Source organism: Pararge aegeria, chromosome 17 (assembly GCF_905163445.1).
Source record: "Pararge aegeria chromosome 17, ilParAegt1.1, whole genome shotgun sequence".
NCBI lineage: Eukaryota > Metazoa > Arthropoda > Insecta > Lepidoptera > Nymphalidae > Pararge > Pararge aegeria.
Window position 1 is genome coordinate 2884123 of NC_053196.1, and position 12274 is coordinate 2896396.

The window sequence follows — 12274 nt, forward strand, 5'->3', positions numbered from 1 at the left end:
ATTACTATTAATCAAAAGTATTAAGTGCGTTCCTTAATCCGTTTCAATCATGGAGGCCTGTCATGGATTAACCAATCACAAAACAGCTCATAGCTGTGGTCGTTGCCGCCAAGACGGCGCCAATCATCCTAGTTCTTGGAATTGAATTGTTATTTTAAATAAACAGCATGGTTACAATTTAACTATCTAATTTCTTTTAAAACTATTTTATGACTCTGAATAGAAACATTTAGGTAGGAAACGCGCCTAATTGTTTTTTAAAACGGCTGCAAACTGCATATAAAAGTTTTTTTTGGCTTTGATATTGACGGCTACATTTTAATAAATATTACATTCAATATAGGTAGGCCTCTCGTCGTAAAAAGCTTGTTTTTTTTTAAACGTTAACGTTGGTGCATGTTTGAATGAAACCTTTTTTGAAAACGGAACGTACTACATTGAAAAGTATTTTGAGCGCTAGCCACTTGAGGGCGCGTCAGTCGGGTTTCTGCGCTTGCCGGTGTTGGTTGTGTGTAACTCTCGGCTCGAGTTCACGTAGTTTGTTAATTTTAATTATTGTATTTATTAATTAAAAAGTGTAGTTGTATTCTTAAATTGTTTTCGAAGCAAGTGTAAGCTTATTTTAGTGTATCGTTTAATTTTGTTTTGTGTGTTTTAAAAGTTATTTAGGTGTTTTTAAATAATTTGACGGTGAGTAACTTCTATTCTGGGCCCGAATATTGTGTCAATAGTTTTAATTGAGCTTGTTATCTATTAATTGATTCTAAATTCAAAGTAAAAAAGAGCTATTTAATGTTCTTATAAGTACTGAATGTCTACAGCTAATGAACATGACTTCTTAAACCATAAAATCGTTCTTTACTTTATTAAGTAAAGCCTACACTAGAATATGTAATAGCCGTTTGTAATATAAAAGTAAGTTTAACTAAGTAGTATAAAATCGATGTTATTATTTTTTGTCTAGGTAGGTAGGTAGGTACGTAAATTGTTATACATCGATTTATCCTTTTGTTCTTGGCCGTGATTTTATTTGGTAGACGAAATAGTAGTTTTATGAAATTTAGATAGAGAGAAATTAATAAAAAGATTTTTTTTTATTATAAAAAGAATAAAGTCAAATCGGCGAGTTCAAAATCAAAGTTTTGCTCGCACCACTTAAAAAAAATAGAGGTTGCAAAGAGGATATAAACAAAAAGTCGAATGATATAAGTGTGACTGTTTCAAACGTATCCTTTTCAACCTCTAAAGTAACAGGCATTAAGCCTGTTTCTTTTGTAACCTTACAGTTTTCAACGGAGTCCATGAAGTTATTCGTAAAATATTGTATTGTGTAGGTATTGTATTATTTTCGTAGATTAAGTCTAGCTATTATACAACTAAGTTTAGCTTATTATGGATACTTCAAAATTATTTTTTATTTTGTCATCTAAGTATATTATTCTTCGGGGAAGCAGATGGTGCGTCAACTGGTGGCTTAAGTTTCGTATTGTTAACCCACAGCATACAATTTGTAACTTTGTAGCACAAGACATAGGGTATAAAATACCCCCTTCATGTTGGTTTTTATTATAATTTTGTACTTTTGCGTGAAGGGTGCGTGCTACAGACTAGGTATAAAATAGTAGTGTGAAGATACTTAGTATTACCTAGCTACCTATATTTTTGCATTGATTTGTTATGTTACTATTTTCCCAAACAGTGAACTTTGTAGGTACCTACTTCTAAAATGTATGAAATAATTGGGCCTAGAACAACGTTGACACAACGTTAAACATTATGACACAGCTGATCACATGCCTCCTGTCTCTCCTCCTACTCAATTCGAAACCTCTAAGAGACCTATAAAACTCACCACTCTGTTCCAATCTGGGTTGGTGGGCTGACTAGATTATTATCCATCACGCCTATTATGATTGCAGTCGAACATGCTATTACTAGTCTCACCTAAAAAAATTTTTTTTCTAACCTGTCTTATTATTTAAACAATGTGTCTCGAAAAAAGTTAGCATCTTATATATTTTTCTAACTTTTCTTATTGTATAAAATATGCTTAAAAAGAAAAAAAATAATGTGTTGAAAATTGATAAATATAAATCAGTTAAAAATATATATATTTACATAATATATAAGGGCCGTTTCAGTAAACCTAGCAAGCTCTTTAATCTGATGCCTAGTGATTTAGGTGATACCTAGAAAAAAAAAACCTTTCGCGAACTCAACGACGTGACATCTCAACTTGACGTTAGGTGGCGTCTAAAGTTACGACACCAATTCGGCGGATCGGACTTTTGACAGATGATAAATATATAAATACTTATTTTTTTTTAATTTAACAAGGCATATAATTAACGTGTCCACCTTCAAAAGCACTGGTAGGGTCATTTCGCCTGTTTGCGTCCACTTAGTGGAGTTGTTAGGTTTGAACGTGAAAAAAAAAGTCCGTGCGGTAGTTTTTAATCATATATGGTTGTAATGTAGTCCCTATATAGTCTTGTCAAGTTTAATGCACAGTTTTGGACAACACATCTGATGTTTTATTCTACACAGGTACAAATAGCTGAAACAGGCGATTTTCCCATTTTGCGTCCACAAAATCCAGATTGCGTCCGCCTGTGGACCAATTGGCGTCCACCTGTTTAGAAATAATTAGGAAGGGAAATAGGAAATAAAAAGAGAAGCTTGTGATTTTAATCAAAACATTTATTTAATAATAGCTGATATCATAAAAGTAAACATAAATTGCACTTCAGGATATATTTTTTCTCCTCCAACTAACTCCATTAATAGATTCACTATTATTTCGAATATCATGTCGATGGCTTTATAGGATTCTATTTTACCATTTCGGTACAAAGCCTTTAAAATTGGCCAAGTGCGAATCGGACTCGCGCGTTCCGTGTTTTATTCTATTTTTTAATATTTATTGTTATAGCGGCAATAGAAATACATCATCCATGAAAATTTCAACTGTCTTACTATCACGATTAATGAACTACAGCCTGGTGAGAGACGAACAGCGAAGTATTAGTACTAGGTTCCTGTTTTTACCCTTTGGGTAAGGAACCCTAAAAATGGACAAAATTCAAATATTGGCAAATACATAAAATAATTTTCGTATAATAATTGTATATTTTTAGGTTAGGTAGGTTATAAAGAGTATATTTAAATAAAATTATATAAATTTTACTCTATTATTTTAAAGTGATAAAAAGATGGACGCAAAATGTTATACGGTTTCTAGGAAATGTAGGAAAACTGTGCGTCCAAGTCTAATTTTTGACATTCATTATCTTTTTTTATATGTCTAATAATATGGACGCAAATCGGCCATCATATTATGCATGTTAATGTTGTTAAAATTGATAGGAAGTTTATATTGTTTTTCCCATGTTATCGTATTTAATTAAACATCTGACTGAGAAATAGTTAGAGTAATCTGCATCCACAGCGGACGCAAAGTGATTTTTTTATAAATTTTATGTACCAGTTCGCGTCCACCTTATATAAAGCTGTCAGTAGAAAAATATAAGCACAAACATCGTTATTCCTATAGTGTGGTTCACAAATAAGGTCTAGGGATAACAAAGTATTCTAAATGTCACATAAACACCTTAAATACTTACCGTGAAAAGTACAGCTGCTCACTATTTTTTTTACAACACATTCGCGCGTCAGCACTTGTTGGTTGCACACGCAAGATTTGTTTATTTTTCATTAAATTTGGGTTGCACGCACAGATCTTTTGTTTGTGTTTGGACCTATGACAGGTACTACCTGTCATAGGTCCGAACATCAATAGAAGCGCTCTTGTTTAGATTGGTGTGTCGGTATTGTTATTTTTCACTGTTGTAAAACGGTGTACCGTCGTTTGGACGCGAATTGGGCGTCGGACGCGAAAAGGCGAAAAGACCCTACATGGAATGGGGGAAGTTTACACCCGTTGATTATTACACATAATTATTTGGATATTATTTCCACTTCTGCACCAATGCTCAGAGTTGATAAAGCTGTGGGAGAAGATACATTTTTATTCTTTCACCGGGTAGATAATTATTGTCGCCTGCCCATGCTAGCTTTGCAGGAGAGCTTGTCGTCAGGGGCTAACTAGTAGTGTAAAAAAAATAAATAAATACCAACGTACTTTTAGGAATAAATTGTTATCTAAAAACGCTCCTCTAGAGTCCTTGACCTTCCGATTCTAAGCAAATACCTAATTTCGGAACTCGAAGTTTTATCAAAACACTCAGCTTAGAACTGTCCCACAGCTATCAAAATACTTAGCTTAAAGCTGTCCCACAGCTATCAAAATACTCTGCTTAAAACTCTCACAGGTATCAAAATACTCAGCTTAACACTGTCCCACAGGTATAAAAATACTCAGCTTAAAACTGTCCCACAATTATCGAAATACTCGGCTTCAAACTGTCCCACAGCTGATAACGGGCCTCCATCCCATAAGTGAAGGATTAAGTGCCTCCATATTGCCCGATGGCCTAAACAGTTAATTTATTTAATCGGCGCAGTTAAAATTACTTAATACATAATGCAAACAGGTACCTAGGGTAGGTGCTTTACATTAAAACAATCAAAGATTTGCATATATTACGTTAACCTCTGTACATGTAATGCGATCTAAAGAAAGTAGGTAAATGCACGGTAACAGACGTGTGGAATATTCATCGTATTTTCACGCCATTTGGGCGCCATTGCATTACGTTTATAGCACATACATTAATACTGTAGCCATTGACATATTTCGGGCCATTTCCGCCGCTTAGTGTAACGCGCAAAAATCAAATACTAGCAAATGTAACATTAAATCGATGCTCTTTTGGGTAAAATTATTTCAAATTCTCTTTTTATCGTGTTTTCTTTTTATTTCTTTTATCGCACACACACAAACAATTTTTTTTTAAATATTTTTAAAACATAAAAAACATATAATAACAAAAAGTAAAGTGTAAAACTTTACTTTTTTAATGAAAAGATTGAGATTTTATGATATTACATTAAAATACTTTATGTGTAAAAAAACACTGAAATATGTGTTTAAGTTCTTTTGTACCTGCATATATCTCATTTATTCATTCGTTAATTTATACATATATTTTTTTTTTCATCTTTACATACGAGTACGTACGAAACTAAAGCATAGTGAATTGTGATCCTCAAAATAGGGCTATCCTTTTCCAGGAAAACATTTGTTAAATATTCAGTACTTTTAAGACTTGTCAGTTTAGCTTAGACGTGTGTGCACAGTAAAATTAGCACCATTACATACAAGTAAGCAGCGGTATTTCTTTTAAAATGTTTTCACTTCTTTTTTAAACCTGTCGTTATATACCTAAGAGATTTGTGCACAGGCTGAATTTGCATCATTCCATTAAGGAGTATGGAGTAATATATCATATGGCGTGATGCCATTGACATAATAATATATTAACCCTTATTGTCGGATAAATGTCTTCAGTGGCGTGCACTTCATACATGCGCAAAAGCTCTACCTACCCTAGAATTTTTTCATAACTCATAAATCCGGAGTATTTTTCCACTTTATGGCATCTTCCTTTTTTATGCATACCCTGGTCAGAAACGCTTTGCATGCCGCTGAATGTCTTATTCAATTATTGTTAGAAAAGTCCATTTTACTCCTAACCGTGCCCCCGTAAGTTATTGACGTTCAGCTACAAACAGACATTATGGACTCATAATCGCACCACTTCCGTAGTCGGGTAATACCGAATAGATATTAAATCAATTTTGTTATCAAAGCCGTATAGACACTACGCAGTCAAGTTAAAATTTTATAACGATAATAGCTGTCTCACTGACTCGTGAATTGACCTATATGAGCCGAAATTTTTACATAGTGTAGGTAAACGGTACCTAAGCCGTGTAGCAACCGTCTTAAAATACAGCATAAGGCACTTATTTATTAAACGTCAAAAGTGTTACAGTAAGTTAGTAATCATCAAAAGCATAATCAAAATAATTAATATACATATATGTATAACTACAATTCAATATGTGCCAAAAATTGTATTAATTGATTAGCATTTTTAGAAAGCTAATAATAATTCGTAACTAAAGTATTTTTTTTTAATTTCTCTACAAGTTAGCCCTTGATTGCAATCTCACCTGGTGGTAAGTCATGATGCAGTCTAAGATGGTAGCGGGCCAACCTGACCTGTTAGGGAGTATGGTAGTCATACCCCTAATCGGTTTCTACGCAACATCGCACCGGAACACTAAAGTCTTTGTTGGTAGGGTGCTAACTAGCCACGGCCAAAGCCTCTAACCAGACCAGACCAGAGAAAATTCAGAACATTTATATTGCCGGGATTCGAACCCGTGACCCCCTGCTTAAATGCACAGCGCTCACGGTTGCGTCAGGGAGGGTTGTCGTATTGACAACTTTTATATTTCACAGCAAGTGTATAGAATTCTGCCGGTGAGACTTGAGACTTGTTCTCAAGTATATATATACGTCAATATGTTTTGTAACTAACTTGAGAACCTGGTAACTCGACGTTTAAAGTGCTCAAGACGATACACAAATCCAAGCTTGGCACTGATAATTTCAAAACCTTAATCTAGTTTTTTGTATGTAAATCTATGTTTGTACTCTGGAAAATCGATGTATGTATATTATATAATATATATTTTTTTATTTATGATTTATTGCACCACTCATCTGTAGTAATTTAGAAGAGATCACTTTGTAGCGGTAAGGCTACAAAAGTATACCCTCTATTAAACCGGTGTAGAATAAAATCGTATTCACCGTTCATTCATTCATCCAGTGAGCGAATGAAAAAATAAACAGGCTAACCACTAAACCAACGAGGTAGAACAATAACTAAATAATAATAACGTGTGCTTTGATTTAGGAAAACGGGTAACAATACACCAGCATGTGGGTAGCACAGAAAAAAAACGTCCTTGCTCTTCAAATTGGTCGATCGATCATCAAACGCCCCTGACGTATGGTATAGCCTTGAGGCTGTTAAATTAGACTGCATGCCAAATGTTTTGTTTCCCAGCGTAGATAATACGTGTACAATACTATTTAGCTACTTTCGCGTTCGGACTGACTGCTTAGGGCCACCTTCATAATGCCATTCTCAAGTCACCATAATGTTATTGATACTTTTGTGCTTGGGAACCGAAATCGTGCTAAGAATAGGCGTTCTTATCGTGTTTTCGGTTACATTAGTCTATCCGCAAAACTGTAAAGCTGTAGAAGCGTTTCCGGGGATTGAAATCGGTCCTCCCGAAAAGAAAGCCGAAGCCCACTGGGCTACCAACGCTATAAAGGTATATTGGTAGCGTTACATTTTTTTTTTAAAGTTGGTCAAACCATTGAGGAAATAATCTTGACCGCCTTCGAACGCAGTAACCCTCAGAGGCGGAGTGACTTGAATACTTTGGATATATATTATGAAGGCGTTGGTCTCGTTTGTTTATGATATATATGGCTAATTTGCTGCAACAACGTTTTATAAACCAACTGATAAATCACGAGAAAAGTGTAAAAACACTTTTCTTATAAAAACGCATTTGCATCGTACATGTCTGAAAAATTCAGTTTATTTCGGACTCTCTGTTAAGATGACATTAATTGAAAGTAAATTCATTATCTCCTTCTTCTTTTTGGGCCCCTCCACTACTGGAGGTTGACTGTCAGGACCCACCACCCATTTAAAATTACGCATTAGACAAGGTTTTCTGAATAATTGAGATTTTTGTTTAGAGCCGTAGAGCAAACAGACAGACGTTTTAAAAGTTAGTTTTGGTTAGGCCTCATTGAAAAAAAATTATAGAAGCGTTGTTAGCGCATTGGGTAGGAGCTCGACTTTCCGGGTGCCGAGTTGGAATCCCAGCACCTCTAACTTTTCTAAGTTATGTACATTTTAAGTAATTAAAATATCACTTGTTTCAACGGTGAAAGAATACATTGTGAGGAAGGAAACCTGCATGCCTGAGAGATCTACATAATGTTCTCAAAGGTGTGTGAAGTCCACCAATTCGCAATGGTCCAGCGTGGTGGACCATTGCGAATTTACCCCATCTCATTTTGGGTGGAGACCCGTGCTCTGTAGTGGGCCGTTAATGGGTTTATGTGATGATGAAAATAAAATTGAAATTTGGATTTTGTGATAAAACGTACTTGCAGCAACATGAGCGCACGTCCAGTCTCGAAGGACAGTATTCGAGAAACTAGTAGAGTTTGGCCTACATTGCAGACCAAACCTTGTCTCAAGATGCGAAACTTTCGTAGCTAAAAATAGTATAAGTATGCCTATTAATAATGAACCTTAGGGTTTAGCACAAAAAAGTAGAGCGAGGCCGAAAAAGCAAGGTTGATGACATAATTCCATGAACTGACTAAAGAAGCTCGAAAGACAGTTCGGTTGCTGCTCGTTTCTCTTTCTTCTATGAATTAAATTGATTAGCATTTTATCAAATGATAAACATTTAATTAACTAATAACGAGCATAGAAATAACATAATTCTTATTCATTAATAAATAGTTTTCGACTTGATTCAAATTATATTTGATTCACACCATCGTGCTGGTTGTATTTTTATATAAATACTGTAGCATTTTCGATACACTTCAGTCAGCAGTCCGACACCCCAACCCCGTGTTGGTCAAGGCGTCCACTTATAGTTACGACCGAGTTAGTCGATCTAATGCGGAGACGACCGAAACATGTCCCTGACGACCCTGACGATCAAATCACTGCCGAAAACGTGCCGAAAATTCGTCCAAAAGTACACCAGATTAACGTCGAACCGAGCCGAGGTCAGAGTTCTCGATGGAGGCACCTTCGGGTCGACGTCCTCCATTTCTCCCCCGATGTCGTCGAGCCCCGGGGCTCTTCTCATGGAGAGCTTTCGCGCTCGCCGCACTCCCCCAGTAACGCCGTAGCAACCCGTCAGGTGGCTATCGGCAAGTGTCCTTCCGAAAAAGAAAAGAAGATACACTACAGTTTTGTATGAGACTAGAGAATGTAAAGATACCTCACGGTTTCTTATTAATTATCAAATAGTATTTTGTACTACCTTATCTCATGCACTTATCCTTGCTGAAATGCACTTACATAAATTATAAACAAAAAAAGGGATAAAATAGCATGAGTAGGAATCGTAGAAATGTGTCCAGCTCACTGACCTCTATTATACTATAGGTCAGTGGTCCAGCTGCATTTTTTAAAAGTCATAAATCAATGAAAAATATCTATGACATCGAGAAGCGACAAATATTTGATAGACTTTTTTAAGCGCCGAAGATTTTGAGATCCATGCTCACATTCATAAAAATACCCAACAAAATAACGGCTAAAATATTGTTGCCATAAAATAAACACATAAAAAATTATCCAATGATGTATTTAATGCCATCAATTTGTAATGGTTTAATTGGCTTTAATTTATTTTAACATCAAAGATTTGCAGATTTATCTTGACATTGACAAAAAGACCCATCACAAAATATAACTCATGTCCATCTTTAAAATCTATGTCATGCAAATACAAGAATTGAATTGAATATTTGAAATAATCAATTTGCAATGCAAAAAAAAACGATTAAAATTACTCAACTGTCAACAGTGGCGGCAAATATTTAATGCCATGTCCGATGTTAGTGCTACTCTAATAAACTTTAATTATTCTTGCTTGAAATGGGACGCGAAGACGAGGTGTCCCGTTATATTATTGGCGCCAAACGACAATCGAAACGTCTCGCGTACTTAACGGTCCTCGAAAAAATGTAATCGCAAATTGACGATTAAAAATAAAACTAATTTTGATCGTTAATTTATTTATTAACCAGTGGACCGTGAACTACATTTAATGAAGTCATCTTGGACCAGTTAATGTGTTTTGTTTTATAAAACTTTTGGTCCAGTCGTGGACTATAGGCTATTGATGGTGGAAAAGTGGGTGACCGTTAAGTTGAATGTTTTTATTACATTTATACATACATACGGAGGAGACGAGTTCGATGGGAGTTATGTGCGTTTCTAATTTAAATAGATTACCTGCAGGGTTTTTTTTACCAGGGTTTATCATAAAGAAGGAAGGTGCCATAAAATGGAAAAATCCTTCGCATTTATGAGTCATAAATTTTAGGGTATGCAGTGCTTTTGTGCATGTATGAAGTGCACGCCACTGATTACCTGAAACATTACTTTCTCTACCGGTGAAGGAAAACATCGCGAGGAAACCCGCATGCCTAAGAGTTCTTCATAGCGCTCAGTATGGCGTCTGAAGTCTAACAACCCGGACTTGGTCAGCGTGGTGGACTACGGCCTACACCCTTCTCATTCTGAGACCGGTGCGGGCCGGTGATGGATTGATGATGATACAATGTAATAGAATTTTTTTTTCACATCACAACATCGTTATTTTCTTACTCAAATACAAAAATACATTAAATAGACACATTTTTTATGTCATCGTCATTATTATGTCCACCCATTACCGGCCCACTACAGGGCACGGGTCTCCTCCCACGATGAGAAGCGGTTAAGGCTGTCCACCGCGCTGGTCGAGGGCGGATTGGTGGACTCCGCACACCTTTGAGAACATTATGGAGAACTTTCAGGCATGTAGGTTTCCTCATGATGTTTTCCTTCACCGTTGAATTGATATTTTAATTACTTAAAACGCACTTAACTAACAAATGTTTGAGGTGCGTGCTGGGATTCGAACTCGGCCCCACGAAAGTGAGTCTACCTCCTACCCACTAGGCTATCACCGCTACGTTTTTTATGTATTTTATAGATATTTTGGCTACAAGCGATCCATTTACTAGATCGAATAAAAAAATCTTTATTGCTATAGGTAGCATGAAACATGTGTAAAACGATTACTGTTTTCTAAATGGTCGCACTTATTTCCTTAAATAAGTGCGACATTCCAATATTATTTATATAAGATTATCGAGGTAACTATGCCATTTTTTCCTCCAATGTGTGAAATACCTACTTTATATTACTTTTTTTTATTTGCAGATCGAGTCATTCCAAATATGGCTAAGACAGAGAAGTCCTTTCCGAGAAACTTTACAGGTAAGAATTTTTTTTTGACCTCTAAAAATGTTTAAATTATTCGGTTTTAAATACTGGTTTTTCCGTTTCGTTTTCACATGGATGCTTTTTAACGTTTTTATTGCACTATGTTTAATCCGGATGCAGAAACAGGTTTATTTAAGTTATCTTAATCGCACAAATTGAAATAATCATATTATGTTTATGTCATAACTAGTGTTGTTTTTTGTGATTGTTATGTCGTATCAAACAATTACAGTAATTCGTATCGCCAAGCGTTATTTAAATATTTGCACAATCCCATAAGCGTCCCTCGTGCCCGCCGTGACGTAGGTGCCACAAAGTGTGGGCAGACATCCATTTAAACACGTTTTTATTACCTCGCTATCCTATTTAGCGTGTCGGTCTGTCTTTTTAACAAATTTTCAGGGCAATCTTAGGTATGTCTAGGATAATAATTTCGTACTTCGTACAGTATGTCTTCATTTTTATCGTTTGAAGCTTCTTTAAGCGTTATTTTGCAATCGCATAAATAATCTTCCTGATTCGTTCGCACGAAATTATATTGCCTTTATTATTGTTAATCGAATTTTGTCCGTGAGTCCCAAACGTGTGCATAAAAAAACTTGGCGTCCAAAGACCCTCTAAAATCAACACTATTTTATTTTAACAGCAAAGCCACAATATTGAAGCATTGCTTCTAAAAATGTGGCCTCACGAAGCCAATAATGGCAACATTATATTAAACAATTACGCCAAGCGTTATTTAAATATTTGCACAATACACAGGTCGCGCCCGCCGTGACGTAGGTGGCAGTACAAAATGCTGGCAGACGGCCATTTTAAAAATAAACACTCCTATCTTCGCGTAGTCATTTCGCGCTTCCGTTCATAACCCAGACATTTATATCGGTTACAGCTTATCAAGCTATACCTTAATTTTTTAACCCCTGGTGTTAATTAAATTATGTTAAATAAGTTTCTCTGTGATTTTATTTTGTCTGGCGGGAGGTCTCGGCCGTGGCTAAAAACCACACTGCCAACAAAGATCTCGCATAGAAATTGATCAGAAATTGAGTCTGGTCTGATGGGAGGCTTCGGCTATCTACCACCGACAAAGCCGTGCTACCAAGCGATTTAGTCCAATAGAAACTGATTGGGGGGGTCTGGGTTTAATTAAACTGCTATCCCCTAACAGCTAGCACGCTACTAGC

At 35.9% G+C, this 12274-nt stretch overlaps 1 protein-coding gene across 2 annotated transcripts in view; it reads left to right on the plus strand.

Moving 5' to 3' along the window:
* Nucleotides 1-496: 496 nt before the first annotated feature.
* The window catches only part of LOC120630985 (sialin), a 76697-nt gene continuing 64919 nt past the window's right edge, over nt 497-12274 (plus strand). The window contains exons 1-2 of one of the 2 annotated variants that reach the window (XM_039900367.1): nt 497-690; nt 11025-11081. In XM_039900367.1, the coding sequence (XP_039756301.1) occupies nt 11042-11081 (40 nt within the window). In that variant the 5' untranslated portion in view covers nt 497-690; nt 11025-11041. Of the gene's footprint in view, nt 691-1312; nt 1331-11024; nt 11082-12274 lie in introns of those variants that run through there. The other variant, XM_039900368.1, reaches the window with a different exon arrangement.